At 57.9% G+C, this 26,865-nt stretch overlaps 3 protein-coding genes across 4 annotated transcripts; 1 reads left to right on the forward strand and 2 right to left on the reverse strand.

Annotated features, from left to right (window-relative positions):
* The first annotated feature begins 3 nt into the window (after positions 1 to 3).
* ECI1 (enoyl-CoA delta isomerase 1) lies at positions 4 to 9,764 on the forward strand. Its single transcript, XM_033839673.2, has 7 exons — positions 4 to 223; positions 318 to 431; positions 3,125 to 3,252; positions 6,785 to 6,931; positions 7,720 to 7,841; positions 7,963 to 8,141; positions 9,504 to 9,764. The coding sequence occupies exons 1-7, from the start codon at positions 172 to 174 to the stop codon at positions 9,668 to 9,670; spliced, it is 909 nt and encodes a 302-aa protein (XP_033695564.1). The 5' UTR covers positions 4 to 171; the 3' UTR covers positions 9,671 to 9,764.
* Positions 9,053 to 13,993, reverse strand: DNASE1L2 (deoxyribonuclease 1 like 2). Its single transcript, XM_033839672.2, is given in 8 exon segments — positions 9,053 to 11,356; positions 11,724 to 11,975; positions 12,119 to 12,238; positions 12,240 to 12,408; positions 12,490 to 12,573; positions 12,652 to 12,740; positions 12,835 to 12,995; positions 13,287 to 13,993. Coding segments are annotated over 7 exon segments (912 nt in total). The 5' UTR covers positions 12,979 to 12,995; positions 13,287 to 13,993; the 3' UTR covers positions 9,053 to 11,302.
* Positions 13,994 to 14,148: 155 nt separating this feature from the next.
* Positions 14,149 to 24,114, reverse strand: E4F1 (E4F transcription factor 1). Of its 2 annotated transcripts, none has more exons than XM_033839652.2 (14): positions 23,922 to 24,114; positions 21,350 to 21,498; positions 20,278 to 20,383; positions 17,633 to 17,826; positions 17,415 to 17,535; positions 17,089 to 17,241; positions 16,819 to 16,988; positions 16,260 to 16,469; positions 15,877 to 15,982; positions 15,500 to 15,717; positions 15,120 to 15,318; positions 14,904 to 15,046; positions 14,770 to 14,832; positions 14,149 to 14,688 (listed from the first exon to the last, which is right to left on the reverse strand). In XM_033839652.2, exons 1-14 carry the CDS (start codon positions 24,085 to 24,087, stop codon positions 14,332 to 14,334), a joined length of 2,355 nt encoding a protein of 784 aa, XP_033695543.1. In that variant the 5' UTR covers positions 24,088 to 24,114; the 3' UTR covers positions 14,149 to 14,331. The 2 variants fall into 2 exon arrangements, with proteins under 2 accessions (XP_033695543.1, XP_033695542.1); XM_033839651.2 differs by having other exon boundaries at positions 15,877 to 15,985; positions 23,922 to 24,113.
* Positions 24,115 to 26,865: the final 2,751 nt, after the last annotated feature.

The raw sequence follows: 26,865 nt of genomic DNA on the forward strand, positions 1-26,865 counted from the left end.
CCCCAGCGTCCTGCTCAGCTAAGCCCGAGGCTCCGCCCGCTCGGGCCTCCGACCGCGGCCTTCGCCGGGTGCAGTAGCCCCCGCCTCCCGGAGGAGAGGCCTAGGCCCTGGGGGCGGGGCGGGCGGCAAGGCCACACCCCGGCGCCGCGACCCCGACCCAGTGCGGTCAAGATGGCGCTGGCGGCTGGAGCGCGCGTCTTGTCGCGTGCCCTGCTCTGCCCGTGTGCGTGACTGGGGGCGGCGGCCGGGTTGGGCAAGGGCCTGGGGAGGGGGGCAGGGGCGCGGCAGGCTAACGGGCCTCGCGCTGCCCTCCGCAGGGGCCTTGCTCCGGGGCGCGACCATCAGGCGGACGGAGCCGACGGCCGGCAGCGTGGACAGCGCGCGGCGTTTCGGGACCCAGCGGGTGCTGGTGGAGCCGGACGCAGCCGCAGGTAAGCGCCCGGAGCGCGGTCGCCCGAGCGCCCGGCCGCCCGGCTGTGGGGAAAGAGGGGGGCGCTGGCAGCAGAGCAGGCTTCACTGGGCAGTGCGTTTGATCTCCCCCAGCTCCAGGCCCAGACCTGGAATCCAGACTCGGGAGAACGCTCGAATTTCTAAAGGCCACGGGATAAAGCCCAATTTTAAAGGCAGTTTCTGTTGAGTTCAAAGCTTAAGGGTCATCAGTCTAGGTGTTTTCGCCCCCCAGTTCATTATGAAGATAAAAATATTTCAGTTTTTAAAGTTTGGGGCATGTGCTCCTTAGCTGTTAAATTGGGAACTAAAATAATTGGAAGTATTTCAGAATAAAATATTTTAATTTTTCTTAATACTCCCAAGTGGCACAGAACCCAGCAGATATTTTTTTAATTAAAGCCAGGAGCCACAAGTGAAGTCACTCCTACCCACTCCCATCAGAACACCTCCTAAAAGTCTCCAAGGGGGATTTTAAAAAGATAGAAAAAGCACTTTTGAAAGAGAAACCAGTGCTTTCTCTACCAGAGGGCACTTCAGAGCTGGGTCCTGAGCAGGCTTGACATCGGAGACGTGCAGTGTCAGATTTTAGGACAAGCTGTCTCATGACCTCCCAGCTCCTGGCCTCAGCCTTTCAAGATGCCTCCCATCCCCAGTCCACTCTGGCTTGGCAGGGAGCCAAGCTCCTCCCCAAAAGGGGCTACAGTTTCAGCCCCCCAGAGCCCCCCAGACACGCACAGGTTGTGCATCGCTGCCTGTGCCTGGACTGCTGTCAGGGCACCCACCGTGTTCCTTGGTTCAGTTCTCTAGTTTAGCTCCTCTCTGGGTTGGGGGCTGCCCGAGCCAGGTGATGAGGGGCCCAACTACGAGTCCAACAAAAACCTGAGTTTCTGAAAGGATTGTTTCTGTGACAGATTTGAATATATATCAGAACTTGAATAAAACACATTTTTAAAGTATTGAAGTAGGTGGTGGTGGTTGCACAAGATTGTGAATATACTTAATACCACTTAGTTGTACACTTAAAAATGGTTTGAATGGTAGACTTTCTTTTATGTAAACAAGTAAGAAAAAAATTATCAGTGAGACAATTTTTTACCAAAGTGCTTTCCCACCCCACCATGGAAGAACTCGCTAGCTTCACCGGCTTATCGTGGTAGAAGGTTGAGTTTGAGGTCAGAAAGCCAGGCTTGGTTCTGTCCTCACTGCCAGACCTGGGTAACCTTCAGGCATCTTGAGGCTTGGAGGAATTAATGGAATAAAAATACTTTTTTAAATGTTTTCATTTGAGACTTCCCTGGTGACTCAGTGGTTAAGCATTTGCCTGCCAATGCTGGGGACACGGGTTCAATCCCTGGTCTGGGAAGATCCCACATGCTGTGGAGCAACTAAACCTGTGTGCCACAACTACTCTGAGCCTGTGCTCTAGAGCCCACGTGCCACAACTACTGAAGCCCATGTGTCTAGAGCCCATGCTCCGCAACAAGAGAAGCCACCGCAATGAGAAGCCGACACACCGCAACAAAGAGAAGCCCCTGCTCGCCACAACTAGAGAAGAGCTTGCGCACAGCAACAAAGACCCAATGCTGCCAAAAATAAAATAAATAAATAAATCATAAAAAAAGAAAAAAGAAACTTACCTCCGAACCAAGTTTGGGGAGCTCACTTCTGAAAGTTTTGATTGCTTCTTATTTTTACATGTACATACCTGTAGCCAGTTAATAATTACCTCTTCCTCATAAATCATAGGTCTCAAAAGAGTCTCCTTGCCTTCAGGACTTAATTCTCATTCCTAGAGAATGGTTTGTGTTGACTATCCAGAGATTTCCAAGGCCTTGACCAGGGAGATGTACCCTAAGTGAACGGTGGCATTTCTAAAGCCCTTGGGGTCTGCCCTTGGGCCAGGCAGTGAGAACAGATGGCCCCAGCCGGCCCAGGCCAGCAGCTGCACTGTCCACAAGGGCAGGCCCTACCACTCCTGCTTTCCCTGCTGCTGGCAGTATAAATGAATAGATGGAGTGTTTAAGAACATCTGACCCCTGATATTCTTACTCTCAATCCTTAAACAAGCATGAACCAGAGGCCCCCACTGGCGTTCCTCCTTGCACATCTGGTTTAGTGTTTGCTCACTTACTCAAGAAACTAAGGCCATTTCTTACTCCCCTGAGGATGTAGGACTTACATCTGGGAGAAAAAGATCAACAAAAATTTGTACATGAATGTTCACAGCAGTATTACAATGGCCAAAAGGTGGAACTAACCCAAGTGTCCATCAGCAGGTGACTGGATAAGCAAAACATGCTGTACACAGTTAATGGAACGTTATTTGATCTTAAGAAGGAATGAAGCACTGACACATGCTACTACATAAATGAACCTTGAAAACAGTGAAGACAGACACAAAAGGTCACATATGATTCCACTTATATGAAATGTTCACAACTGGCAAATCCATAGGAACAGGAAAGAGATTACTGATTGCCAGGGGCTGGAACAGGAAGAATGGTAACTGCTGATGGGTACAGGGTTCCCTTTCTTATAAGGTATATGAATCTCACCTCAATTTAAAAAACCCCAAATCTGTGTAGCTTCCCATGGCCTGGTTGAGGGTGCAGGGTAGTTGGGGGTACCTTTCCCATGTTGGGTATGAGTTTTGTCCTTTTCATTTTCAAACTAGGGGTCGCCGTGATGAAGTTCAAGAACCCCCCAGTGAACAGCCTCAGCCTAGAGCTGCTGACAGAGTTCATTATCAGCCTGGAGAAGCTGGAGAATGACAAGACCTTCCGAGGCATCATCCTGACTTCGGTGGGTGCTCCTTAGCTCCCCCAAGGCCCCAAGTTCTCAGGTCGAAGTCCAGACTCAGGAGCCCTCCTACACACTTCACATGGTGGAGAAAACCCAGGCGGCCCAGGTGTGGGTGCCACCACAAAGGGCTTCCAGGGCTTGTAGTCCTGGGTGTGGGGGCTCGAGGGGGCCGTGCCATGGGCAGCTGGTTCTCCCGCAGGAGGCTGATCCTTAGTTCCCAGGTCATGCGGTTGTGGAGCCAGACCTGGGGCAAGCCTCGGCCCTCCACACCCAGGGCCAGGATGTAGGTGAGGGCAGGTGACATTTCTGCAGGATACCCTTGAGGCCATTCGACCTCACGAAGGGTGGACCCTGTGCAAACTTGACAACAGCTTCCTGGGGACCTACCCAGGCTAGCCCCAGTGACGGTGCTCATCCCAAAAGCTGTGCCCTCCATTCCCATCTGGGCAGGTCCTAGAGTTGAGGTCTCAGAGGGCAGGCTTTTCCCTTCTGAATTCTCGAGGGGAATGGGAACGGCAGCATTTCCCCTACAAGCCAGCAAATGCTGGTAACAACAGGACTTTGTTGGGTCAGGAAGAGCACTGGGGTCACCTTTCAAGTTAGAAGGAGCCACAGACAGCATAAGCGTCCCCCAAAGCTAAGTGCCACGATACTAGAGACCAATGGGAACACCTTGGCCCTGCCGTCATTAAAGGTGCAGGAAGCAGACGGTCACAGCCTGCTTCCTGCACCATTTAGGCCAAGGTTTGGAAGGTCCACTGTGGGCTCGCACCTGCTTCCTTAAACCCTCAGGTTGTCCTGGGGTGGCCTGGAGTTGCAGCTCTGGAGAGCCTGGCTGCCTCTGACGAGGGGACCCATCACTGTGCTGGAGGCACGGACCAGCAGGGAACCCTCAGGGGCTGGCCTGATGCACGCACCCAGTGCGTCCCGTGAAGCTGGGGTTTGCAGAGCCAAGCCTTGCCCCATCCCATGGGAGTGAGATGACCTTATTGCTCCAAGGGTAGGACTTATACTGGGTGTAGATCATTTGAGGGAACTTTCTAACCTGCCTAGAGATGCTGAAATTGCCTAGGAACTTTTCACCCTGGATAATTCCTGAAAATACTCCATTTAAGGTGTCATTTCATAGCCTGACGTTTTCTTTATTATGCTCTGAAAATGAGAGAATTGCGTGTCACCAGAGATAGGACCTTTAGAACGAAAGAGGGGAAGACCTGTCGCTTGTCCAGGCCCCCAGCCCCTGTGCTCTGGGGACAGGGAGCCAGCATTTGTCCCTCCGGAGCCTGCGTTCTCCTTGTGACAGTGTCCTCCCCTCCAGCAATGTGTCTGCGCCTCGTGTTCTGTATCAAGTTCCTCCTGTGTACGTAGCACAAGGCCTGGCCCAAAGTGGGTCCTCAGCAAATGTTTTGGAAGGACTTGTGTTAGTTGGGGCCACCTTAACGAAGGACCACCAACGGGTAGCAGTGGGGCAGAACAACAGAAATGTATTCCCTCACGGTCTGGAGGCCACAGGTTCAAAATCAAGGTGTCAACAGGGCCAATCACATCTAGAGGCCATGGGGGAGAATCCTTTGCTTCTGCCAGCTTCGGGGGGCCCCTGGGTTCCTGTACTTGTCTCCATGTGGCTGTCTGCCCTATCTCTGTGTCCGAATCCTCCTCAGAAGGACACCAGTCAAAGGATTTAGGACCCCCATACTCCGGTACGGCCTCGTCTTAACTTGATCTCATCTGCAAAGATGCTATTTCTGAATAAGGTCACATTCTCAGGTACTGGGGTGAGGACTTGACCTTGTCTTCTTCGGTGACACAGTTCGGCCCACTACAGATACGTTGCTGAATCACAGAAATCACGGAAATAGGCCAACCCACATCCATTTTCATCTGTCTGGCAGAGGCCATCCCCAGCTGGGATTAATGTGTTCGCTTCTCTCGCATCCAGAATAGAGTTCTTTGCCTTTGCTTCCCTCCAGCGCCAGGACTGTGGGCAAGTGCTGTCAGCCCCTCCAGCTTCTGTGCTGAGAAAATGAATTGGGGAGGCAGTGAGGAGGGGGGAGCCAGGAGCTCATGGTGGGAAGAGATTAAGGAGGAAGGCTGAAAAGCTGAACGTCAGTCCTGCCACATCTTCAGAGCAGGAGCAGCTCCATCCCCCTGCCGTCCCACCCCCAACAGGCGCTGGCTCATGGGTCCCTGCTCGGCCTGTGAGACAGCAGGACGTGGTGTACCGACCGCCAGTCTTTCCATCCCTGTGGGGCCTTTTTAGTGACAGGAGTGGAACACGTTCCACGTAAACAAAAGGCCAGCCTGCTGGTATCAGTGCACACACAGGCATGTGTGTATATGAGAAACACGGGGCTGCATCTATGCCCTGCACTGCAACTTGCTTTTGTCGCTTAATATAAGGATGTAGAGGACTTCGAGTGTGGCTGCCCCTCCTCACAGACACTGCAGGCAGGGGAGGGGGTTCGGTCGTTGCTGCAGCAGCACATGGTGACCGCGGCCAGTGCTGGTTAGTGATCAGCAACCCCAGGTGCGGTGTTCTCGGGTGAGGGCTGGGGAGCTGCCCCTCCCCTGGCCTGCATTCTTGACAGAGCACCCAGAACCTGGTGCCCATGCCCAGAAGCACCTTCTGCCTTGGTCTGCGCTCCCCACCCCCACTTCAGCGGCTGTGTTGGGGCCTGGGGCGTCCACACAGGACACACGTGCCTTACAGATCCTTCCCCAGGCTTATGTCTCACGTGTGACAGCCCAGGGCAGAGGTCTGTCTTCTTTTTTTTAAAAAAAAGCTAACTGCATGATGACCAGACTGCAGCCATGACATAAGTTGGTCCATCTTTTTTTTTTTTTTTTTAAACAGAAACCATTTTATTTTATTTATTTACTTTTGGCTGTGTCGAGTCTTAGTTGCAGCACGCGGGATCTTTCATTGCGGTTCACGGGCTTAGTTGCCTGCGGCCTGTGGGATCTTAGTTCCCCGACAGGGATCGAACCCACATCCCCTACACTGGAAGGCAGATTCTTAACCACTGGACCACCAGGGGAGTCCCGAGGTCTGTCTTCTTGACTGCTCACCACTCCCTCCTTCCCTGGCCGGGTCCTGACAGCTCCTTCTGGCCTGCACCGGAGTCTGCAGTTTGCTTTTGGGGTACATCAGAACATGTGTCCCCTCCGACTGTCAGGAGTCCTCCCCCGCCCCTGAGTTCCTCTGCCCAGGATGAGTACAGAGGTATGCACAGAGTCCGGTGTGTTTATGTCCCTGGGGGAGCACCTGGCCCTGCTGCCTTTTCTTCCAGTTTGAAGCTGGAAAGGGAAGAATATCCCAGGATGCAGAAGGAACAGAGTCCAAGGGAGGTCCAGGCTGCCTCCCTGGAGCCCCCAGCTCTGGGCTTCTGGAGGCAGCATCCTGCTGCCCAAGCATGACCTCAGTTCCCCTGTCTCTTGAGCACCTGTGGGCTCCCTGGGCCCTGGGGCTGTGTTGGCACTGTGGGGCAGACTCTGACGGGGCCCCTGCCCACCCCCCCCCCCACCTCCCCAGGACTGCCCCAGGATCTTCTCCGCAGGCCTGGACCTGACAGAGATGTGCGGGAAGAACCCGGCCCACTACGCCGAGTACTGGAAGGCGGTGCAGGAGCTGTGGCTGCGGCTGTACCTATCCAACCTGGTGCTGATCGCCGCCATCAACGTGAGTGTCCCCGCTCCCGAGGGGCCTCCATGGCTCGCTGCGGGCCAGCCCTTAGGGTGGGTGTGGATGTGGCCCTGCCCTCAAAAAGCCCTCAGAGAGGCAGGGGGCAGTCGGGAGACCCTCAGAGGTGCACAGGTCAGCTTGCCATTACAGACCAGGTGAAGGGGTGGGGCTGGGGGGGACTTGCTCACTGAGGTGGGGGTGAGTGTGGGGGCAGGAACCAGGGCCCATGGTCAACGTGGTCCAGCAGGAGGGTTATGAGGGTGGGGGCAAGTGGGATCAGATCTACATTTTGGGAATATCACTTTGGCCTAACCTAGGGAAGGCAGGGGTGGGGCTAAGGCCAGAGAGGTGCCAGGAGGGCCTGAGCTGGGTGGAGAGGAGGGATGGCCAGAGTCAGGAAGACTCCATGGGGTGTGGTGGCCGCTGACAGCCTCTGTTTGGGGCAGTGGATGTATGAGATGAGGGCAGGGTGAGGTCGGGCCTCGGAGGACCTCCTGCTGGAGGAGAGGAGAGGCCGCTTGCTGCCCTGACATGTGCGTGAGAAAAGAGGGGGTGTTCTGGGCCTGAGCGCTGGCCACCTTGCCAGTGCCCGCGGCCTCAGGCTGATGGGCAAGCCGGAGCCCCTTGTGCGCACACCCCCAGTGTTGGTACAGCATCCTGGGGGCTGGAAGCACCCAAGAGCTCACGGCCACCTGAGGCCCTTCCTTGGGACCCTGGGTCTCTGGAAGATGACCGGAACCAGCCACAGCAGCACCCAGAGCCCGTTGGTCCTGCTTCCCCTGTAGGGAGCCTGCCCGGCCGGAGGCTGCCTTATCTCCCTCACCTGCGACTACCGGATCCTGGCTGACAACCCCAAGTACCTCATTGGGCTGAACGAGACCCTGCTGGGCATCGTCGCCCCCTTCTGGTAAGACCGGGGGCTGCACCCACACTCCACCAGACCCGGGGCTGAACCCACCACCGCCCCCCCACCCGACCCCCATTCCCCGGGAGCCCTGAGCCCACCGTGAGTGGGTGTCTGCTTCCAGGTTCAAAGACACCCTTGTGAACACCATTGGGCATCGTGCCTCAGAGCAGGCCCTGCAGCTGGGGTTGCTCTTTCTGCCAGCAGAGGCCCTCCAGGTGGGCCTGGTGGACCAGGTGGTGCCTGAGGACCAGGTGCTGAGCACAGCGCTCTCGGTGATGGCCCGGTGGATGGCCATTCCAGGTGAGGGGCGTGGCGGGGGGGGGCAACAGCTGTGGGTACCGGTGGGCAAGTAGAGAGCCCCGTCCCCTCCCCAGCCTGGAGCTTCTGGTGAGACAGGAGGTTCTCAAGCAATTCACAAATGAGCCATTCACAATAGCAGACTGACCTAGTGTCCTGAGGCTGATGTAACAAATTACCACAAGAGGGGGAGTTGCGGGGCAGGGGGGTGCTTAAAACAAGGGAAATGCATTCTCTCTCAGTCTGGAGGCCAGAAGTCTAAAATCGGTGTGGGCAGGCCCTCGCTCCTGCCAGAGGCTCTGGGGGAGGCTCCTTCCTGCCTCTTTCAGTTTTGGGGGCTCCAGGTGTCCTTGGCTGTGGCTGCGTCACTCCCATCCCTGCTGTGTCTTCACATGACCTTCTCCCACAGTGTGTCTCTATATCTCAGAGCTCCCTCTCCTTTTACGGACACCTGTCCCTGGATTTAGGGCCCACCCTGAATCCAAGATGATCTCAGTTACACCTGCAAAGACCTTTTTCCAAGTAAGGTCTCTTGCAGATACTTTTTTGGGGTCCACTGTTCAACTCACTACACAGACAACTGGAAACAGCTTGTGTGTCTGTGTATAGAAATAGGGCTGCTTGGGACTTCTCTGGTGGTCCAGTGGTTAAGACTGCCTGCTTCCACTGCAGGGGGTGCAGGTTCGATCCCTGGTCAGGGAACTAAGATCCCACATGCAATGTGGCCAAAAAAGAAATAGGGCTGCTTATATCAACTATGGTAGAAACCAGGGATCAGCAGTCTGTCTGTAAAGAGCCAGGGAGATTTTCGGCTTTGTTGGTCACATGGTCTCTGCCATAACACCAGAGCAGGAGGGCGGACTTAGAGCACGTGAACTAACAAGCGTGTCTGTGTTCCAATAAAACCAGGCCACCGAATTCTGAATTTCATGTAATTTTCATGTATCACAAAATATTACCCTTTTAAAATTTTTTCCATCTATATAAAAATGTAAATGCCATTCTTGGCTCTTGAGCTCTGGGGGGCCAGGTTTGCCGATGCCTGACACAGACAAATGCCTGAACACCGTGCAGCCATTAATTATGTTGTAAAAGAGTATGTAGTGACATGGAAAATATTGCCGACAATATAGTTGAGGGAAAATAACAGGTTAAAAAGGCAACTTTCACAATATCATCCTGTATGATTTTAAAGGAAATCGATGGACAGTAGGGAACAGGTGGCTTTCATTTTCTTCTCTTTGCTCATTTGAATTTTCTAAGTTTTCTACCGGAGTTTCAGTTGGAACTCCCTTGGAAAGCTTGGGAATACCACTGTCCCAGAGAAGAGCATGGGTTTTCACAGGTGGGACCCATCTTCTTTAGATCACGCTCGACAGCTGACCAAGAACATGATGCGAAAGACCACGGTAGATCGCCTGGTGAAGCAGCGCGACGCGGACATCCAGAACTTTGTCAGTTTCATCTCCAGAGACTCCATCCAGAAGTCCCTGCAGATGTACTTAGAAAAGCTCAAACAAAAGAAAGGCTAAGGGCTGGGCTGCCATGCAGGGTTTTTAGCCGTTTGCACCCTTCTGGGGGCCCTATGGTTCCAAGGGATTTAAAGAAGGTGTTTTCCAATTTAAACGTACTTTTAGCTCTTTGTTTTGCTCATCTCCCTAAAAGGCCTGTTCCTTGTAGCCATAGTCCTAAGGCCTGTTACCACTCACGAGTACCCTTTGTGCATGGCGGGTGGGCAGATGGGCACAGCTGGCAAGCAGTGTCTTGATTTGGGAATCATAAAGTGGTAGATGGCACCCTTCTGGACCTCAGCGATGTCACTGTTGAGTGTCTCCTCTCCCAGAGCAGAATAAAGCCCTTGAGTTTCCCATCCCTGGCTGGTGGGATGCCTGACTGCTGGAGGCATAAGGCCAGGTAGTTGTGGGCCCTGGCAAGCCACACAAGAAAAGGAAAAGGGAAAAGCCCTTGGGCTGCCATGGTTTTTTGTTTGGATGGAAAGCCTGTATAAATTTCAGAGAAATTGGGTGACTTGGAGAGGGAGGAGGGAGGCATTTTACATCACAGGTGTCCTAAATCTGACTTTAGAAAGATCTAACAAGAAAAGCTTGTTCAGATTCTTGAAACAAAGGTTTTTCTCTCCCATACAATTCAGGCCAGTTAAATCCTGCCGAAGGTGAGACGCTTCGAAAACCAGAAACCTCATCAGGCCCCTGTCATTTACACTGTGTACCCCAGTTCTACTTGTTCCCAATCCTCAGGTGATGGGTTTACTCAGGGTGCAGGCCACTGTCCTCCCTGCTGAGTCCTTGCCCAGCCCAGGGCTCCTGAGGAAGAAGCTACCAGGAAGGCACCTTTGAAGGGGCTGTAACCACTGTGAGCTGTTCAGGTTCTGTGGACAGGACCTTAACCCAACCTGCCTGCTCACCACTGAGGAGGCTCTCCACATGTCCCAGCGCCGCCAGCCGGCTGGTTGCAGGGGGCCAGCCTTCTTGACCTCCCCCCCATCCAACTGCAGTGCTGGGTAGGAAAGGACCCTCATACACAAGTGCCTGTGAGTGGCCTGCAGGCCTGGGAACCGGGGCCATAGGAGGAACACTGAAGACTGGGAGGTTGGCCTCGCACATCCACCCTACACCCTGTGTGAGCACTTACCCCAGCTGCACTCAGTACAGGTGCTTGAAAGCATTTAGTTTGCACAAAGAGCGAGCAGGGAGCTTCAGCCAGTGAGCACAGGAGCTGCCTTCTGGAGCCAGCCTGGTCTGGAGGTGGTCAGTTCCCAGCAGGATGTGGAATGGGCAGGCCAGGCTGTCCCTGTCCCCTAAATGGGTTGGGACCGGGGACCTGCTTGGCTGCAAGACGAAGGTTTGTGCCCCAGAAGAGCTGAGTCCTAAGAAAGGACATGAAGGCTTCGGAGCCAACACGTGTGTGTGGTCCTGGCTGAGGGTTCGCTGTTTATTGAGCTCAGCTGTATGCCCAGTGCTCTACGAGGTGCTTCTCACAACTTTATGAGGTAGTGGTGGCGGCCCATTTCACGATGGGGAAACAGGCTCGGAGTAGTCCCATCACTTGTCCAGGCCCAGCTGACCCTACCCTGCAGCCCTGTGGGGTTTCCTCCTTGTGGCCAGAGTCTGCAGGCAGCCTGCCCTGGCCAGGGTTCAGGGCTGTCAGTAGGACTTGAGGGTCACCTCCACAGGAAAATGGTCACTGATGGCCAGGGCCTGAAGGGAGAAGGGGCCAACTCTGAGGCCCTGCTGAGCAGCCAGTCCTCCCTCAGGCTCCACCCCCAGAAAACTGCCCCATCTCCCCCCAGGAAGGGGCCCACTGGGTGTCCACAAACCACTGCATCTGGGGGTGGGGGAACAGACCAGCGAGGCCTGGGCTATCCATCCCAGCTGTGCGGGTTCAGTGGGAGCATGGCCTCGGGACCCCACTCTGGGGAGGTAAAGAGCTTCCTGTACTGCCATCCCAGATTTGTTCCATTCAGCCAGAACTGAACCTCTAAGGGCCTTTTCTAGAAACAGTGCAGGGAGGGGAGCGCCAGGTGTACTGAGGTTGGGCCTTGCTCCTACTGGGCCCAGCACTCGCCTGAGCCTGGTACAGGCCAAATTCCTCCTGGGAGTCGTATACAGCGGCCGACTGGGGCTTCAGACTGCTGCGCAGGCGGGCACCACAGACCACGATGCGGTCGTAAGCACAGTCTGACTTGCCCACCGTGGTGTCGGCGCTGTCCGGGATGAGCCACTTGAAGACCTCGCTGCTGCGCAGGCGGATGGCCGGCCAGTCCTGAGCCTGCACGTAGCTGCAGTCGGCGTTGAAGTCGCCCAGAAACAGCATGTCCTGTGGGGCACCGCGGAACTGGGTCTGAGGCTGCGGGAGGGGCCGCGCGCGCAGAGCCTCACGCCTGTGGCCGACCCCCAGGGCGCACCTCCGGGACCCTGGGCCGTGGGGCAGGGCGGGGCCGCACGGACATAGGGGCTTACGTAGGTGCCCCACTTGTCTATCACGTCCAGGTACACATCGTAGAGCGCGTCGATCTCGGCTACAGCTTGGTGCGGTGCCGCGTGCAGCGGAATCAACACTAACTCCTCGGCAGCTGCAGGAGGTAGATGTCAGGGGCTGGGGCGGGGCCAGCGGGACGGGCGGGGCCTGCGGGACGGGCGGGGCCTCACCTGACCCGGGTGCCGAGAACTTGACCACGAAAGGTTCACGACTGAAGGCGTCCTCCGGGTCCAGGTACTGGTACGTGTCCACGACCGACACCGTGTCCTTCCTGGGTGTAGAGGGTGGGTGGGCGCCCCAAGTGGGCCCCCTCCTGCCCTGCGCACCCCTCCCCCGCATCCCCGCCCCTCACCTGTAGACGAACAGGTACGTTTCCTTATACTGGTCCCGACCCAGGGGCTTACTGCTCACGAAGCTGTACTCGTGCCTGGACACGCTGCGGAGACACCGGCCAAGCCCGGGGTCAAGGCATCGCTCGGAGACCTGGGCCCACGTTGGGCCCTGCCCGCCATACCTGTTGATCAGCTCCTTGAGCGCGGATACAGCGCTCAGGTCGGAGTCCCGCACCTCCTGCACCAGCGTGATGTCATAGCCAGCCAGGATCTGGGGGAGGGGCCGGCAGGTGCGGGGTCACGTGTGCGCGGCAAATTAGCCCGCGGAGCCCAGCTACAACCCCGCCCAGGGTCCCCAGCCTCACTTGCGCGATGATGCCGCTGCAGGCCGGGTCTGACACTTTGCTGTCGCCGAAGCTCCGGATGTTGAAAGCTCCGATGCGCAGCGCCGCGTCTCCTGCAGCCCCTAGCGCCCAGAGCGCAGCCAATAAGGCCAGGGGCCTGCCCATGGCGCAAAGCTGGCGGGCTTAGAGGGACAGACACAGCCCGCGTGAGCGCGGACGTGGAATCGGACACACCAGGCCACCCTTCTCAGTCCCGGCTGCTGGGACGCGGGGGCTGGGCAGGTTCTGCCACCCTTTGGTGGCTGGCAGGAAGGCATATCCTCCCCCTGCCACTCTCCAGGTCTCCCCAAAGTGGTGGGCTGGGCTTACGGCCGTGGCCGTTCTCCTCCGTGGGGAAACGGAGGCCCAAATATTGAGACTCCATTCACATCCAGCCCCCGGCTCAGTACCCCGCCCCCCCCCCCCAGACTCACCTGAGGTATGTGGATTGGCTGTGTCAGAGGCTTAGGATCTGGGTCCCAGTAGAAGTCAGAGGTCCCAGCTGGGGGTGTGTCTGCAGCACAGGACAGACTGCAAGGGCTTGGTCTAGCAGCAGCTCTGGCGCCCCAGCTCCGTGAGTATTTGAAACCCTGCTCCAGGGAGGGGCCGGGACTGCACTGGGTCCCGCCCCCTCCACGAATTGGACACTGTAACTCCTAGCTCCCATTCCCACAGAGACCACCCCCACCCCCGCAGGGCAAGGCGGCAGGGGATCCACCTTGAGACTGCTGTGGTGCCCCCAAGCCTGTTAGAACAGGGACTCAGAAGGCCCTGCCACCCCAAGAGCTACATCAAGACTGGGAAAGAGGACCAGACATGCCCACGGTCCAGGTCTTGCTCCTGTCCCTGCCCCCAAGAAACTCGGTCACCCAGAATCTCCCTCAAGCTGCATCTCTTCAGGGAAACTAAGTCAACACAATCAGGAAAGACCGGCCCCATTTGTGGCCCAGCATCTCCTGCTGCTTCTCCACGTGCTGTCACCTCAAGGTAAAAAGCCGAGACTCCTGGGTCTCCCAGTCTCATTCCCCGGCCCCAGGGAGGCCCCAGGGTTGGAGGCTAGGAAGCAGCATCCCCTCCCACCCACCTCTATGGGCCTCAGGAAGCTGGGGTCACAGCTCCAGCTGGGCAAGGCAGCAGCAGGAGGCTGCCTGTCCACATACCAATGACACCCACACACTGCCAAGGTGCCGCCAGCCCTGTTGGGATCCCTGGGCGGGCAGGGGCTGCCACAGAGGAACCTGCCAGGGCAGTGGCACCAGCCCCTGAGGCTGCCACTGCCGCAACATCACAAGCGGCGGGTTTTCATGTTTTATTGTAAAGCAACCAAAAACTCTGTGTATTTACACTTCCACATCTCCTCTGAACGCCTGAGTTCTATGCCCATCTTCTCTGTACTCGGCCAGGCAGGCAAGGGCAGGGCACTCGGGGTCCTCACCCCCTGCCGCAGCCCAGCCCCCCGGGACCCTGCAGGCGCCCGTGTTAGACGATGACTGTCTGCACCTCAAGCTGGCCCTCCGGCGAGGCGATGACCAGCTCTCCCGCATGCTCCAGGATCTCAATGTCCTCTGATGAAACCATGGTCACAGTGGCTTGCTCGGCGCCATTTGTACCCGAGCGGGCTGTGAGCACAGTGCCCTCGCTGATGGCCGAGGCCAGCGTCATGGCCACCTGCTCCGTCAGGCTCTCGGGGGTGGCGATAGTGATGGTGTCAGCAGCAGCTGCCTCTGTGCCCAGCCCTGCCTCCTGGTCCATGGTCACATTCTGCACGATGATCTGGTGCCCGGCGCTGGCCTGGTGCACGATCTGCTGCACTACCTTCATGATGTGACTGTCCACCTGTGGGTGGCTCAAGGCTCAGCCCATGAGTCTGGTGAGGGTGCCAGGCCACCCCACCCCGCCCATCCCCCAGCCCCTCACCTCTGTCTGGGTGCCCTCGATGATCTCCGTGGCTTCGCTGGTCTCTGCATCATCCGCAGTGGCCTGGACGGAGGATCAGAAGTCAGCCTTGCCCGCCCCAGGCCCCATCCGAACTCTGGTGGCCCCATACCCACCTCGATGATGTACTCCTGGGTGTCGGCTACCACGGATGAGAACTCGACCAACACGGTGTGCGGGTCGTCGGCGAGGACGGCGGCGGCTGCTGCAGGGCTCTCCTCGGACACCAGCAACTCCTCTACCTCCAGCAGGCAGCCCCCTGTGGCAGGGAGCTCGGTCAGGGCTGGACGGCCGCGGCCCCCCACCCCGTCCCTGCCACCTCCCGGCCCTACCTTTGGTGCGCAGGTGCCGGTTGAGTGTGCCATGCTCGGCAAAGCCGCGGCCACACTTGTAGCACTTGAAGGGCTTCTCGCCCGTGTGGTGCCGCACGTGCCGCACCAGCGAGCCCTTCTCCCGGAAGCCTCGGCTGCAGAACGGGCACACGTGCGGCTTCTCCTCCAGGTGTGTCCGGAAGTGCACCTGCTGGGCATTCTGTGGAGACCCACCATCAGGGCCAGCCTGGCCTTGGCTCTCCCAGCCCCCTCTGAGGGCCCCGGTTAGGACTGAGCAGGCTGTCAGGTGAGGGGTGAGGAGGGAGGTCTGGGGGCACGGAACAAGGGACAAATCTGGCTTAGGGAGCAGGGAGCCCACAGATGGGGGATCAGGGGCCCACCTTGGTCTTGTAGCACTTGCCACACTCGGGACAGGGGTAGGGCCTCTCATCTGAATGGACACGCCGGTGGCCACGGACGTGGGCGATGGTCTTGTAGAGCTTCCCGCAGTCCCCACAGCGGAAACGGCGCTCGTGCACGTGCACCTCCTGGTGCTTCTTGAGCAGGTAGGCCTTGGGGAAGGCCTTGCCACACTGCGGGCATGTGAATGGCCTCGGCCCTGGGGCCACACTCCGTGTCAGGCCGGGACCACCACCCGAGGGCGCCACCCTAGCCACCTGCCCACAGGCAACCCTGACCATCCACGGCACACCCGAGAGCCCCTCCTGGCTACCCACGGCCGTCCACTGCCCAGTACCCCCACCATCCTGCCACCCACCTGCGTGGCCTCTTTTGTGGGCCTCCAGGGTGGCCGCCGTTGGGAAGGTCTCACTGCACTGAGGGCACGGGTGGGTCCTGGGCACAGCTGAGGCCTCACTGGCCACCTGCTGGGGGACCACAGCACACCTCTAGTACCCATTGCGGGCTGGGCCCAAGCAGCACCGTGGAGGCCAGACCGAGGCACCCTGACCCTGGGAGGCTCCATAATGGGCCCAAGGAAGGCGATAAACAGATCAGGGGACAAAGTCACTGCAGACAGTGATGCAACTTTCCACCTCAGGGAGCACAGCAAGGAGGCTGGTGGCGGCCAGGATAGCATGGTGACTTTGTACCCAAGGTCCAGCCCCCCAGAAGGGGCACGCCGGCAGCGCAGGCACCTACTGTCTCCACCTGTTCCACCTCCAGCAGCGGCAGTTCTGGGGGACCATCTCCCAGGGGCTGGGGACTGGACACAGTGGGAGGGGCTGGCTCCAGGGCTCCCTCCTCCCCAGGGACCCGCTCAAGGACAATGCCGGAGTTCTGCATGGCCTGGTGCAGCAGGTTCTCACGGCTGCCCTCGCTGGAACAGGGAAGCTCCTCAGGGCCGGGGGGCTGCAGGGGAGGCAAAGGGAGGCTGGCCAGGCAGCCCGGCACGCAGCACCCACCCGCCACCACCGCACAGGGCAGCCCCAGGGGCCCCCGTGCATACCTGGCATCTTCACTCAGGAATGCCCCTGGGAGCCCCACAGCCCACTCCACCTGCCTTCCCCTGCCCCACCTCATCCCCAGCTCACTCTCCGTTGCCCCTCCCTGCCATGACCTGGGTCTCCCATTTCCCCACCCAGCAACCAGACTGAGCAGCAGGAAGGCAGGCCCATGTCAGTCCTGTTCCCAATGGAGCCAGTGTCCAGAACAGAGCCTGGTGCTGAGCAGACAAAGGCCTCCCCTGACCTATCCCCACCTCTGGGGTGAGGGCTTTCATGCCCAGGGGAAGCTCTTGCATCTGGACGTGGACTTCGTGGATGACAGTGCCCTTGGCATCTGTCACCAGGTGAATCACAGGCGAAGTTTCCATGGGCCCACCTGTCATTGCCGATGATGTAACAGTCCCCACGGTGGAGGCACCAGGCCCTTTAAGGCAGAACCAAGAGAATCCATGAAGAAACACCCAACCAGGGTGGCACTCAGAGAGCAGGCAGGGCCGGGGCAGGGAGCCCCTGACCACACTGACCTGTGGGAGTGTCCTCTTTGCCAACAACCACATCTTTGCTCATGCTGAAGCGGATTTTTTCTGTGCACGGGGTGAGAGACTTGAGGTGCCGGGTCAGCGCACCCGACTCGCGGAAGCTCTTTCCACACTTGGCACACTTATAGGGACGCTCATCTGCAGAGAGAATGGCGTCAGCCTCAGGCGGGACGCTGACTTGGTTCTGAGGGGAAGGCAGGCCTGGAGTACCACCAGGAGGAAGGGGCCACGAAGCCTAGGAGCCGGGGCACCCCCAGGGCCAGCGGCAGCGTGCTGTGCAGCTCCCGGCCCCAGGCCCGAGGCTGGCTCACCTGTGTGCCGCCGGTGGTGCCGGATGAGTGAGCCTTTGGTGCGAAAGGAGGCCCCACACAGTTTGCACTCGTGGTCCTTTCGGCTACTGTGGGTGACCATGTGGGCCTTAAGGATGCTGCCCTGTGGGGGAGGGGCGGCGAGGCTCAGGCACCTCCCTGGGCAGGAGCGGGAAGGCCTGGCTCCCACAGCCAGTGCGCCCGCGGCCCCAGGGCCTCACCGTCTTGAAGGTCTTCTGGCACAGCATGCACACGTAGCGGCCGTCCTTGTTCACCAGCAGCTTGACCTGGGCCTGCTCACCCTCCCCAGAGAGCCCAGGCCCCTGACAGTTGGGGCTGCCCTGGGCCTCTGCCATCCCGCTGTCCCCCGGCTCCGCCTCAGAGGCCACGATGACCTCTTTGATGTGTCCACCACCTGAGGAGAGGCAGATGAGCCTGAGCCTTGGGATGCCATGGGCCCTGCTGCTTCCTCGTGGCACAGTGGAGTTGTCTTGACCAACCCCCAGCCCCAGCACATGGCGCCTGCTCAGCCTGAAAGGGTGGGAGGTACTGTGCTCTGACTCCATGGAGCTGCCTAGAGGAGTTCCAGGCCTCCAGAATGTGTTCAGCAGGGAAACCCACCATGAGCACGGATGCCCCCTCCCCTCAGCCAAGAGGCACGCACGACTAGATGTGCACAGGGGTCCCGCCGTGTCCAAGGGCGGCAGAGTTCCGGCACAGAGGCAGTGGACAGGCCAACTCGCCACCATCGGCCTCCTCGCTGCTCTGGCTCCGGCTAACGTGAGGAGGAAATGCCTCTGGGGATCACCCACCAGCATCGGTTTCAAGACAGGCAGGCAAGAGACCCAGCCTGGGAGAGGGAGCGCTCGACACGCCTAGGACAGTCTGAGGAAGGAAGGCTGTGCTTTTGCAGCTCTCATGGGGGTTGAAGAAATCTGACACTGTGCAAAGCTACGCTGTAAACACACTTCACAATTTCTGCTCATGAAAACAACACGTGGCAATCGGTTGTGAAGCCGCTTCTTAGAAACCATCTCAATCAGGCTGGCATCGTGTTTTGACAAGCCATTTTCCCAAAACAGAACAGAAGTGCCGTGACTCAAACAATTAAGGGCACCTCTCCCTCCTGCCCTAGCTGACATGCTTGAAGCTTTATTTTTCCTCCCCCTCAGGAGTGAATTTCCAAAAGAACAGGGATTTCTGCCAGGCTAGGACTTGAGTTTGAGTGTGGCACAGCAGACAGAGGGATCAGAGAAGGGGGGAACGTGGCTGCCCCGAGTCCAGAGACAGAATGCATATTTGTTTCCAGGGAAGAGGCAGGAGAGCCTGCAGTGGGTATCCAGCCCCCTGTGCAGTCCCTGGGAACTGCACCCCCCAGCCCAGCAAGGACTGAGAACCCCCAGCCCTGTGATGCCAGCAGCTGGTGGTTTAGGACTCTGGCCTGGGCTCCAGATCGCTGAGCAGCTGACACCAAAGGGACATTTGGGGTACCCAGGATGCCTGCAAAGGGGAAATTCCCAAAGGGGAAACTCCCAAGGGTGCAAGAGAGGCTGCGGGTGCCCAGAGAGGAGCCCCTGGAGCACAAGGAGCTGCCCAGCCGCGGGCTTGGGCCAGCTGGAGGCTGGATGGTAGGCAGGGCCTGGCTAGCCAGGGGGCCAGAGCCTGGAGATGCTGCCTGAACCCAGGGAACCTGTTTTCCCATATGACACCACCACCCAAGAAGCCAAACTCCACACCAGGGCTGGGCATGGCCCCACCTCCCACGTCAGCCGTCTTATCCCAGAGGAGCAACAGGCAACCGTCCTCGTCCACAGGAATGTCGGGGGAAAGACAGTGTGGAGACAGGGACAGGTCCTGTAGCTTCCCTGGGATGGGACCTTGGCAGAACAGCCTGCTCTGAGGTTCCCCTCCCCCAGGTCGCCTCCCCACCTCTTCCTACTCCAGCTGGTCCCAAGGGCTTCCCAAGGCCAAGTTCTACCTGTTGCCCAAACCTGTTTCCTGTCCAGTCACCTACTCACGTCCCTGCCAAGGCCCCTGCCCATTCCCTTCCCAACCTCCCGTGCCATCAGGCCCAGTCCAGCCTCCCTGCACTGCCACACTCACACCCAGCCCCCGGCTCCCTCGGGCTGCCCTTTGAATGTCCCAGCTGCACGCTCACCTGCCTCCTATTAAGCAGCACGTGACCCAATCCAGACCGCTCAACACCCCAACACTCCCTGCCCTACTGCACTTTAAAAAAGCCATCAAAGAGCCTGACTTGGCGTTGTATGCTCTTAAAGGCCATGTGAGAATCAGGATAGGAATCGCCACCCCCACGCCGGAGGGAGTGAGCACTGGGGAGGTGAAGGCCAAGGTCGGGCAGCAGGTCAGGGCAGAGCTGGAGCAGCAGGTGCACCCCACGCACACCCCAGCCTGACCCTCCAGAGCCAACTGTGGGGTGGGAAGTAGGAACCAGGGTTGGGGTTGGAGGGTGGCAAAAAAGTAGGGAAGATTCCAAAAGAACCAGGGCAGAGACAGTCCGGGGCAGCAGCAGGAGAGAGCAGCCAGCTGATGATTTATGCACAAAGTGAAGACTCCCCGAGGCCCAGGTGTCCCCCAGGGCTGCCCAGGTTCTGGGCTTCCGCTTTCTGGGCAGGGCAGGGCCTGGTGGCCAATGCCTGCTCTTGCTGCAGGCCCTGCCCTGGGGAAGGTGCACACAAGGTCTCAGCCCCTCCTCAGCCAGGCTTTGCTCTCGGGACAGCAGAGGGGCACAGGCAGCAGAGGTCCCCAGCTTCCAGCCTTGACCGTGGATGACTAACAGGTCAGCAATGCCTCAGCACTGAGAAAGCCACACGTGAACAGCCATGGTGGGGCCAAACCAGCTTACCGACAATGTCAGGAGTGTGGCTGATGTCTGCCGTGAGAGTGGCTGCCTCCACCACGATGTGGGCCACGGTGATGGGCTCCTCTGAGCCTGCTGCTGCTGGCTCCACCTGCCATTGGGTGACAGGGGACAGAGGAGACTCGTCTCCAGGGCTCCAGAGCTCAGGTTTATGTCCATGCAGGATGGCTGGGGTGGGGCCTCTCATCTCCCCCAACGGACCACTGCTCTGAGCCTGACTCCCAGCCTGAACCCTCCACCCCAGGCCCAGGGGTCGGCCCCATCACTCTAATGCCTCCAGCGACCAAGGGCCCCATGGGGAGCCCTGAGCACCCTCAGGGAGGACTCCAGGATGAAGTGACTAGAAGCTCCAGCTTGAGGCTCAGCTGGCTCTGCAGAGATGAAGGTGAGCACCTCCATCTACAGCCCAGCCAGGTGATCGGGGCAAAGGCCCCCCAGGGATGTGGGGCCGGGGGCCTTCTGGAGGAGAGGACACCTCTGGGAGGGGCAGGAAAAGAGCACAGAGTCAGAGTGAGACAATTCTGGGCCCACTCCTCTGGGCCATTCCCGGGGTGACCAGAGGCACCTGACTTCTCTTCGAGTCTCCTTTCCCACTTCCATAGGATGAGGATGACAAGAGCGCCCACAGGGGTGCCATGGGCCTCAGTAGACTGTGCGTATACAGCCCGAGTACACACCGAGTGCAACAAAGTTGGCCATTTTTATGACAGAGTTGTGGGATCCCCAGGAACCATATGTACAGGACAGGAGACAAAAGGACAAAAGCCACCATGATATCCCTAAGCCAGGGCAGGCCCTCAGGCTTCAAAAAAGGAGGGACCCCAGGCCCCAACTGTGCAGGCTTCAACCAGAGGCTGCTGAGAGGGCCCGCATCCCAGGCCATCCGGGAAAGCCCAGAGCACCGCCGGGAGTCACCCACCCACAGCCGGATGCCTGCCCTCTGCCCACCCCGGTGGCACAGGTCCGTCTCGACATGCCTCCACCTCCTCATCCTGCTGTCCGCCGAGGGGCAGGGTGGAGGGCACGCACGTGTGCAATGGCAGTAGGGGGATGCTACCTCCTGACCCAGCAGCGCAGTAGCATTGGTGGCAGGCAGGGCCTCCTGGGGCACCCGCTGGCAGACCTTCTGGAGCTTGTGCTGAACAAAGTCCTCCAAGGCGGTGAACTCCGCCTGGCAGCGGCCACATCGGTGCACGTCATCCTCATCTGCAACGAGCCTGCGGTCAGTGGGGCTTGGGAGGGATTCCAGCCCCAGGCAGATGCACCCAAGGGTGGCATCAGAACCAGAGACGCCTTCCCCAGCCCTCCCAAAGGGGCTGAGAACACTCTTGGGAGCCCAGGGTGCCAGGCCTTCTCCGGGGGTCTACAGCAGTGCCCACCCTAGGAAGAGCAGCATCCAGCAGGGGATAACCCTGACCATGCACTTAGGCTGTAGGGATCCAAAACGCCTACTTCACAGATAAGGGGAGAGAGGCCCAGGGAGCAGCTGGGAGGCAGAGGGATTCAGCCAAGCTGGTTTGGGGACAGTGGAGGACCAGGGTTTAAGACTGGTTGGGGTTTGCATGTGCCCTTGGGCACCTCAGTGACCAGGTCTGGGTCTGTTTCTTCATCTGTAAAATGGGCTGACTCAGTGTGTGTGTACAGGCTCTAGCTGAGAGGCCAGTCCTCAGCAAACATGGGAGAGGTAGGGCACCCTCAACCCATGACCACTCTTTTCTCACTCTGACTTCTGCTTCACTGGTTCCAAACAGGCGGCACCTCCGTACTCTGGTGAAGACGCGCAGGGTGGGACTTCCCAGAGGGGTTCCACACCCCAGGGCCATGGGCCACCGCACCTGAGCCCCTCACCATCTGGGCTGACCAGCCAGTGCCTGCCCCAGGTCCTGCAGGAGAGACTTCCGGCTCACTGAGTCCCCTACTATGTGCTGGGCATCTTACTGGGGCCAACAGCAAATCCGGCCAGCACCCTGAGGAAACAGAAGTGACTACTCCCTCTCTAGAAAAACAACTTGAGATTCAAGGCCACCCAGCTGGTGCGTGTTGGGGCCAGAACCTGAACTTGAGGATCTACCCCAGACACCCTGCTGTTTACCCCAAGGGATAGGGGGATGCTCCTTCTGCTTTCATAAACGTCTGCCAGTTCCCACCACCTCACTGCAGTCCCACATCAAGGTCAAACCCAGGCCTGGAGGACAGAAGGAGCCCAGTTGATGTCTACTGGATTAATGAGCAAAGGGCCAAACCACAGCCAAGACTCACAGAAGGCCACCTGACAGAGGACGGTCCCCTCCAGATGGTTCACAGTCACAAGCCAAGCACTGAGGTGACTGTACCCTCCTAACCCTCCCACCCCACTCCCCAAGTCTGACTCAGCACCAGCGTGTTGCCATTGAAGGAATCCCCACCACAGAAGGGGACACACCCGGCCCCTGTAACACTGAGTGAGATAAGGCCCTGGGTAAGCCCAGCAGGGCACAGCAACCTCCAAAGAGACCCCTCTGCGGGTAGCACTGCCCCCCATGCCAAGCTACCTACCCAAGCTGGAATAAGGAGCAAGAAATGATGTACTGAGAATTACAAATCCTGTGGGGACGAAGACCACCACCCCGATATCACCACCAACCCCCTCCTGCCTGGCCCAGTCTAAAGCTTCCTGGGACAAGCTCAGAGGGTAGAGACCAGAATTCTGTCTCCAAAAGCTATCAGTGCCCCTGTGTGTCCCCAGAACTGTTCTCAGAGATTCACATACATCCTCTATTTTGATTCTCACCACCATCCTATGAGGCAGCAGAACCCAGAAGTTAAGGGAGTGGGTTGAGGAGTCACACAATCCTGGTATCCAACAAGTCCTTGGTACTTACTAGCTGGGTGACCTGGTCACTTTCACATCTTTGAACCTCAATTTTCCTCATCCACAAAATGGGAATAATAATAGTAATAATAATGGCATCTAGGGCTGGCTTGAGAATGAAAAATGCTGATGCATGGAAAGTACTCGATACATTATCCTCAACAGTAGCATCCCTATTCTGTAAGGGGTAATGGAGGCTCAGAGAGGTATGTGGTTACCTGCCCAGGATCAAACAGCTAGAAAGTGGCAGGTCTGGGACAGAGCTGGCTGCAGCTTTCCAGCACTGGGCTCTGCTGCCTCCCCCCGGGTGCTGGAAAGACCCGAGGCCCCGCCCTCCCGGAGCCTCCAGTCACACCCCGGCCAGGGCCCCAGTGGCCCATCAGGTGAAGTGGGAGGGGGCGCGGAGGAGGGCAGGGCCCTGTCGAGACTGGGAGGCAGAGGGGGGCCGGGCCGCTGGCCTGAGGGCGGGGCAGGCAGTGGAGGCGATCGCCGAGGTCTACACTGACAGCCCCGGTGGCTTGGACACAGGTGAGTATCCGCGGGTGGGCACTGGAGCCCACGGGGGTGATGGGCGCCCCTCCAGGGTTAGGCCTGAGGATCTGAGGAAACCAGGGGGCTCGTGGAAGGCTATGAGGGGTGCCGTGGGGACCTGTGAGGTCTGCAAGGAACCGGGCCTGGGAGGGTCTGTCGCGCCATCAGCTCAGGCCCTCGGGGCCTCCACCAGCCAAGCTGAGCCGTCCCCACCCTGGCCGCTCCCGGCCCCGTCCGGCCCTGTTACCTTCCTCGCTAAAGGGCGCCGGGAGGCCAAGGAAGCCACCGGGGGCCAAGGCCGCCGCCGCCGCCGCCGCCGCCGCGACCCCGCCCTCGCCCGCTTCCTGCCCGGCTTCGGCCCGGGCTTCTGCCGTATGCGCGGCTGTTACCCGCACTGCCATCGCGCCCTCCATGTCGCAACGCGCCGCAGGAAGATGGCGGATTTACGACCGTGTCGTCATAACAACGGGCCGCGCCAAGGCTAGCGAGAAGACGGGAAGAGGGCGATGGGGCGGAGCCAGGATGGGTTTGATTGGCAGGAGGCGGGGCGGAGTCCGAAGGGTGTGGCCTGGAACCGCAGAGGCGGGGCCAAGCTCAGGGAGAGAAGAGACGGGGCGGGACTACTGGGAGTGGTGTAGTTACGGTGGAGAGGACTGACAGGAGGAGGATCGGGGCCTGGGAGGGCCCGCTGGGCGTGGCTGGGGCTGGGTTCCGGCAGCTCCTTCAAGGCTCTAGCGAACTGGCGGCACCACCTGACCGGCCCTGAGCCGGTGCTGCCGCCGCAGGTGCCCAGCCGCGATCCGAGCTCGAGTGGGCGGCTGCCGAGACGCCGCCCCAGCTCGGACCAGTAGAGTGGTGCTCGCTGCCCGCCCCCGACCCCCTCGGGTGGCAGAACCTCCCTTGATGGTTGACCCAGCCACAGGGGAAAACCCGAGTTGGGGATGGCTCACGGGTAGCTTCACTAACCCTTTCATTCTTTATTTATTTTTTATTTTATTTATTTTTTATTTTTATTTTTGGCTGCGTTGGGTCTTCGTTGCTGTGTGCGGGCTTTCTCTGGTTGCGGTGGGCAGGGGCTGCTCTTCATTGCGGTGCGCGGGCTTCTCACTGCAGTGGCTTCTCTTGTTGTGGAGCGCGGGCTCTAGGCGTGCCGGCTTCAGTAGTTGTGGCACACGAGCTCTAGATAGCAGGTAAGTACACATAAAAATTACCGTTAATGACAGTACATTCACAATGTTGTGCAACTATCACCAACATGTAGTTAGAGAACGTTGTCATCATTCCAAAAGGAAACCTGTACGCATTAGCAGTCACTCCCCATTCTCCCCTCCCCCCAGCCCCTAGCAAACCACTTTCTTTCTCTGTGGATTTGCTTTTTTTGGACATTTCATATAAACAGAATTACACGCGTGGTCTTTTTCATCTGGTTTTTTTCACTTTAGTATGATGTTTTTGAGGTTTATCCAGGTTGTAGCATGCAGCAGTACTTCATTCCTTTTTGTGGCTGAATAATATTCCATTATATGAATAGACTGATTTTCATTTTTCACGTCTGGGTTGTTTCCACCTAATCTACAATTGTAAATAGTGCTGCTATGAACATGTGCATACAGATTCTTTTTATTCTTTTTAAGGTAGCATTAGTTCTTTGAAGCTAAGTGCGTTCTAGGATTTTCTCATTTAAGATACCAATCATCCCCATCTTGAAGAAGAAACTGAGGCACAGAACTGATGGAACACTTGCCCAAGGGCAGACCAAAGATCTAACCCAGGTCTGTCCAGAGTCATGGGCTAGAAACCCACAGGTCGTGCTCTCCCAGCTTGGTTATTCTCTGTGGCTCAGCCCAGTGCTAGATTCCAAAGACTCAGGTGAATCAGACCCAGTTCCCTCCAGGAAGGCCAATCTCCGGGAAAGACCAAGCACGGACACAAGGGCCCAGACAGAGTGGGCAGCTCTGCCCTGGGAAGGACACCAGCAGAGATTGTCTGCATGCTGGGGCTGCCCAGCTAAGGAACTGAGGACCCTTAGCCTGTCAGGAGCTGGGATGTGTAGGCACAGATTGGATCACCAGAAGTCAGGCTGGGGTAAAAATGGGGCTGCTTTCTGCAGGGGGCTTGCTCACCATTGCAGGCATTTAAACAGAGAGTGACAGTGTTTCAGAAGGATCCTCCTGACTGTGGTGCAGGAAAGGAAGATCTAGGATGGACAGTCTCTGAGAGGGACAAACAGGCGGAGGAGCAGGTGGGTACTTATGGAGCAGGAGGGATCTAGGGGGCACCTGGGAAGAGAGGACCAGGAGGACACCTCACTTGAGGATGTGTGGGGGAGTGATGGGAAAGCCAGCATCAGAGAGGAAGAGGAAGACCACTAGAGGAATGGAGTGGGGGTGGATTTCAAAGACAGAGCACAGCCTGGCTGTGGATGGACATGAGGAGGAGCTGGCCCCGGGGAGACAGACAACCTGCCCTGCTCCATGCTCCAGAGCCTGTAGGACAGAGTTGTCAGGGACGGGCCAGGGCTCCTGCCTGGTTATTCCCTGGGGGTCAGAAAAGGGAATCCTGACCCAGTGAGCTCTAGGCCCCACCTCAGCTGAAGCCCAGGCAGACCAGCGGCAACAGGAGTGGGCCTGAGGTCACTGGAAGGCGGAGTGGCCAGGGGCAGGCCTTCTCCCTTCCCCAAAGTCCTCCTTCCTCCAGATGGCCTCCTTTCCCACCCTGCCCTCGGCGTGGGCTCCACCTGCACACTGTGTGTTTGATAGTCAATAATGGCTTCTCTGTGGTCAGAGCCTGACAGGAACTCCATTATCCTTTATGATGGCTACTCAATCTCCCTTCCTTGGATGTACTTAAATCTATTCAACCAATCCCATGTTGAAGATTATTTAGGTTGCTTCCAATTTTTTTTTTTGCCACTTCAGTCCTTTTTCCTTTCTTTTTTTTTTTAAGGGTTTGTTGTTGTTGTTTTGTTTTGTTTTGGCTGCACCGTGCGGCTTGCGGGATCTTGGTTCCCCAACCAGGGATCGAACCCACACCTTCGGCAGTGAAACCTCGGAGTCCTAACCACTGGACTGCCAGGGAATTCCCTTCAGTCCTTTTTCAATGACACCCTTTTTTGCTTAGCTCATTGGAAGTGATAACATCTGTGAAAACATTTTCAGTGGCTATTGGTATTTTCTAATACAATTCAAATC

The sequence above is a fragment of the Tursiops truncatus genome, chromosome 15, assembly GCF_011762595.2.
Source record: "Tursiops truncatus isolate mTurTru1 chromosome 15, mTurTru1.mat.Y, whole genome shotgun sequence".
Classification (NCBI taxonomy): domain Eukaryota; kingdom Metazoa; phylum Chordata; class Mammalia; order Artiodactyla; family Delphinidae; genus Tursiops; species Tursiops truncatus.

Coding starts and splice junctions, on each gene's coding strand:
- ECI1 (XM_033839673.2), top strand. CDS start 172: ATGGCGCTGGCGGCTGGAGCGCGCGTCTTGTCGCGTGCCCTGCTCTGC. Junction 432..3,124: donor GGAGCCGGACGCAGCCGCAG/GTAAGCGCCCGG, acceptor TTTTCAAACTAG/GGGTCGCCGTGATGAAGTTC. Junction 8,142..9,503: donor CCGGTGGATGGCCATTCCAG/GTGAGGGGCGTG, acceptor CATCTTCTTTAG/ATCACGCTCGACAGCTGACC.
- E4F1 (XM_033839651.2), bottom strand. CDS start 24,087: ATGGAGGGCGCGATGGCAGTGCGGGTAACAGCCGCGCATACGGCAGAA. Junction 16,989..17,088: donor CAAAGAGGACACTCCCACAG/GTCAGTGTGGTC, acceptor TCTGCCTTAAAG/GGCCTGGTGCCTCCACCGTG. Junction 14,833..14,903: donor CCCAGGAGTACATCATCGAG/GTGGGTATGGGG, acceptor TCCTCCGTCCAG/GCCACTGCGGATGATGCAGA.